Source organism: Bos javanicus, chromosome 1, assembly GCF_032452875.1.
Source record: "Bos javanicus breed banteng chromosome 1, ARS-OSU_banteng_1.0, whole genome shotgun sequence".
Lineage (NCBI taxonomy): Eukaryota > Metazoa > Chordata > Mammalia > Artiodactyla > Bovidae > Bos > Bos javanicus.
The window spans coordinates 2,294,738-2,299,619 of NC_083868.1; the positions used below are offsets into that span (position 1 = coordinate 2,294,738).

The 4,882-nt window shown below is 37.5% G+C and overlaps 1 protein-coding gene across 7 annotated transcripts in view; it reads right to left on the reverse strand.

Annotated features, from left to right (window-relative positions):
- The window catches only part of SON (SON DNA and RNA binding protein), a 31,096-nt gene extending 26,667 nt beyond the window's left edge, over positions 1–4,429 (reverse strand). For all 7 annotated transcript variants that reach the window (XR_009735304.1, XR_009735218.1, XM_061407878.1 and 4 more), the window contains exons 1-2: positions 4,224–4,429; positions 1,053–1,219 (exon numbers count right to left, since the gene is read on the reverse strand). Coding sequence is in view for 5 of the 7 variants with exons in the window: in XM_061407878.1 (XP_061263862.1) it covers positions 1,053–1,219; positions 4,224–4,300 (244 nt within the window). In the remaining 2 variants the exon portion in view is untranslated. The remainder of the gene's footprint in view (positions 1–1,052; positions 1,220–4,223) is intronic.
- Positions 4,430–4,882: the final 453 nt, after the last annotated feature.

A 4,882-nucleotide genomic window follows, 5' to 3' on the forward strand; every position in this document is an offset into this window, starting at 1 on the left:
CCAATGCATGAAAGTGAAAAGTGAAAGTGAAGTTGCTCAGTGCTAGGGAATGCTTTTATAAAGATGGCAAAGGTCTGAGCAACAAACACAAAACATGGAACCTAAATCACTCATGCTGTATTCTAAGAAAAGTAACACCTCTTCCCTTCTCTTCTAAAGTTACTAAGAAGTTAACTTACAACCCTTAAGAGGTTAAGAACATTTCTGCATATCTAAACCAAAATACGGTGTACACTTTATTACTAGATGAGATTTATTCTAATGCCAGTATAAAATCTGATAAACCTTAGTGATCTCAGAAAAAGATCAGAAATCCAGGTCATCAAGATTATGGAAAAAGTGAATTAACACAAGACAAGATCTGTTTCAAAACAAAACTAATCATTTTCTACTAATTGTTTATATTATGTACCAAATCTCCATTATACTTCAACAAAAGTTGCTCAAGTCATGAATCTAAGCATAGCCAGTCTATACTATTTTTTTTAAGCCATACTCCGTATTAAAAAAAAAAAAAATCCATAAAATGTCTCCATTTCCAAAACTAAAAGATGGTTGATGATAAGACATGTCTAAGCACCAATTATTTAATCAGTTCCCCACATGCTCAATATCCAGCAATGCTTCCTCCCCATTTATTATACCTTTAAAAGTAGATGCAAAAACAAAGTAATCTCTAACCTTGAGTTTTAAATTAAACTTTCCAGGGTTTTAAAATCATTACAATTTGGTCCAGACTCCTGTACCTTCCAAAACTTGACACTTACACAATTTTTCAATGAAAATCCATATTCAAAATCCTGGCACTGAGGCACTACAAATCTAATACAGTTACATTCCACCAGTAAAGCAAACAACTGCAATTGTATTTTCAAAAAATGGACATAAACAAAAACAAGTCTTCAGTAAATCAGTTAAATTAAAAATTCAACTTACTGACACTTTAGATCTAACGAACATCTTAAATACCGTGCAATCAGAAATACTGTAATTTAACTATTAACTATTTTTAAAAATTTAGCTTTCAAGGCAGATAATTATCTTCAACTTACCTGGCTTATATCGTAATTCTGTATCTAAGACCCCAGAAAGTACTTCCTCTATCTTCTGAACTATGTCTTCATTTGGTAGGTTCCTGGCAGAGGCAGCTGCATCACCTGCCTGGTTTCCTTCAATAGGTGTGTTTGTTTCACCATTGAGCTGTCCTTCACTCCTTCCACTTGACAAGAAAAGTTATCAAAATTCGTTAATAATTCTATCATGACATATAAATATTTGTAACAATTTATTTTTAAAAACCCCATATTATTCATATATTTCACCATTTTGTATTTAATTTTGGATGATATTCCCCTTTTCCCCATCAACAGTGCTTCCTTAACACTACTTAACAGTTGGCACATTTTTATTTTCATACAATTTCTTAAAGTTTTCAGAAGTGTTAAAGTTAAAAAAAATCTTTAAAACAGGTTTCCAAGCTCTTTAAAAAAAAAAACAAAAAACTAAATACTCCCCAACCAGCATATTTCTCTCAGGGGAAAAAAATTACTAAGATCACAATAACAAAACCAAAGAAGAAAAACACATTACCTAACATTATGGTAAACGCTATAGTGACAATAAAGCTACACCTCTGGATGGATCACAATCACCATCAGCAATATGAAGTAACAAAAATTTAGCCACAGACATTTAGTCAAAAGTATAACTGGTAGCTTCAGATCAGGTTGAGACTCTTCAGTTACTGAAATGCCATAATATTGAAAAGAAAAAATACATTTATATAGTTTTCACCCAGTTACCAAAAATCATGTAAACCAACTCATTTATAATAAGAGTAAATGAATGAATCACTTAACATATTTTCAATTCATAGGAACAGAAGAATCTTGACAGAAGATACATTTTAATATATCATTTATTTTTATCATTTGCCACTTGTATTATTTTGTACAAATTTACAAAATTGTTTAGAAAACTATTTTCACAACAGCATGTGTGACTTACTGTAACTTAAGCTTTAACTAACAAAAAAATTCAGTAGCTTTTCATGATATTAAAGAATATTTGGTTTTATAATACAATGAATCATACAATAAATATTAATTAACATTTATTAATTATTAATTAGGGTCACATGGTTCTACATTTCTAAACTCATTTATCCCCACAAACTCTGAAATCAGCACTACTGTTCTGATTTTTCAATGAGGAAAATGAGGCCCAAAGAAAACAAAACAACAAAAAAACCTAGCTGAAGGTTACACATCTATTAAGCAGTAAAGCTGGCATTCAAAACCAGAGCTCTTACTCCTAACCATCTATATATTAAAAACTTCACTCAAACCAATATACATAAAAAAATAAATGACACACACAGAAAAACTACAGCTCACTAAAATAGCAAATAATCTTGACACTGATACTGTATAAAGTTACTTGAAAAGAAGCTTTTTACTCCTCTAGTAATAAACTGCTTTATCTAATTTTCTTTTTAGACTTTCTTCCTGGACTTTCTTTACATTTTTCCTAAGCACTTACCCTGTGCTTATCTTACTTAAAAATCTACGGATTTAAAAATCAGAAAAGTAGGTATAAAAAACAAAACAAAACCAGGCAGTCTATAAGAAAGTAATCATCTTAAAGCTATCCGGATGTTCATTCAACTACTGAAAAAGGGTGGAAATTTCAAGGCACCTAAATATCAATACAATCCTACAATAAACAGAATTCTGTGGAGCCCGGAAAAATGTTCCAAAGCCTACTGAAACCATGATAAAAGTTCACAATATACAGGTGAAAAAAAAAAACAAACACAAAACAAGATGACCACATTTCACAAAACACGTGCATCTGTATGGACAAGAAAAAAAAGTTAAAGAACATAAAAATCAATAACCATGTGTTTTAAAATTCGTTTCTCTATTTTTTCTAAACTTTCTACGACAATAAAACTTCTAATACAAAACCTAATTTTTGAAAAGTACAGAAACAAGACATTACAATTACCAAACACAACTACTTATTGCATACAACTATTAAAAAGTTTCCAGGAAAATTCTATTCCCTTAGCTCAGGTCGTTTCTCACCATCCTAAAAATAACAAAATTTCAAAAAGCAACTAAATCAATGAACAGATATATTTCCCACTTAAAAAACAAGGTATTCGCAAAGAATTCCAGCAAATCTCTATCACTGCCCCACAACCTCACGTTAATTGGAGCGTTAAGTTTACAACTGAGTTTCCGGCTAATTTTCAAATTCACCTCACGCCTGATTCTAGCTCTCAACTTTTAAAACACAACTAACAATGCATTTAACTGGGAAAAAATGTTTACGTTACACAAAATAAAAATACAAAAAGACAACCACTAAATAACATGACCCACGCGATTTTCCTTCCTGAGTAAGCAACTATTTCTTTGCAAGTCTCTTCCCATTCAAATTGTGTGGAACCAAGGGTAAACTAGTAGCGATGACAAAAACAGCATGTTGGTCAAATATGTCAATTGGGGCAGAGGGAGCAAGAATATTTAGACCAGTACACGAACTCCACTTTCCACTTGCTAAATTTAGTAATTACTAGTAATTCAAAGTTTCCTTCCATCTTCGCCTCGAATATTCTGTCAAAATAGCTAACGTTAACTCGAACTGCTTTAATTTAAATTTCTAATCTACCAGACTATTTAAAATGCTACCTGGTGGAAGCCACAGGACATTAGGACCCAAATCATCTTCTCAAAGGATCCCGACCCCCAAATGGTCCGAAGCTTGCAATAATAAAGCGTATTTAAGATTATTCAAGAAACGGCCGTTAGACCCCTTTCCGGTCAAAGACACCGGCCGGCGAAATCCGCGGAGGCGGAGAGGGGGAGGGGAAGCGCGGCGGCAGAGCTGAGGAAGGAACTAGGCCCATCCCTGGTGGACAAGCAGGCCTACAGTAGCTAGACTGTAGGGGATGCCCAAACAGGACAGAAGGCTGAGCATCTTAAGTCGGTTCTAGAAGAGAGAGCCCGGGATTACCTCGGAAAGGGCGAAGTTCCTCGCCGGGAAGGGAGGGAGCGGATGGGGGTGGGGGGGCCGGAAAATGGATCCCAGGCCCAGGCGGGGCTGTAGCCGGGCCTGAGACGAGCAACGACAGCGTCTCCGAAGAAAGGTTCCATGGAGGGCCCCGTGGGGTCCCAGCGGTCCTTTGGGAGCAGAAGAGTCTGAGGAGCGCTTACCTTGATAGTTCCTGTTGAATTTCCCGGAATTTACTGACCACGAAAGACCTAAAAATCTGCTCGATGTTGGTCGCCATGGCGTCCGCTCCGTTCTCTCAACTCCTCCTCACTAGTCCTCCAGGCTCCCAGCATGCCTCGGGAGGAGGCGCAGCGGCCAATTCCGTCTCTCGCCGTCCTGATTGGCTCCTGTGGGAGAGCCCAGACCGGCACGCTCCGCCTCCGAACCTATCAGTGAGCACGGCCCCGCTCTCCTTCGCTGTTTCTTAGCGTCTAGGGTAGAGCTGCTGACGTTTGCGCCGCGCACGACTGTGTCCGCCATGTTAGTGACTGACGCAGGCGCCATTACAGGAGAAGTCTCTCTCGAGGTGGCTGTGTCAGCTTCAGTTGTCAGTCTTCACCAGCGTTCGTGGGGGAGGGGGCGTTTAAGAGGCTTATTTTAGTCACTAACTACCCGAGATTAAATTCCGTGAGGAAAGGGAGCGGGAAGGGCAACAGGGTGCTCCAACATGTCTCCCGCGTTTTGGCAGGGGAGATCCCTCCGGGAAAGCATATTATCAGCGCCTGCCCACCGTACAAAGAATAACGTTTTCATCCCCCCATCTCTCTCCCATGGCATCCTATAATCAGCTTTTTTTTTTCCCCCATTTTAGCATTGGGTC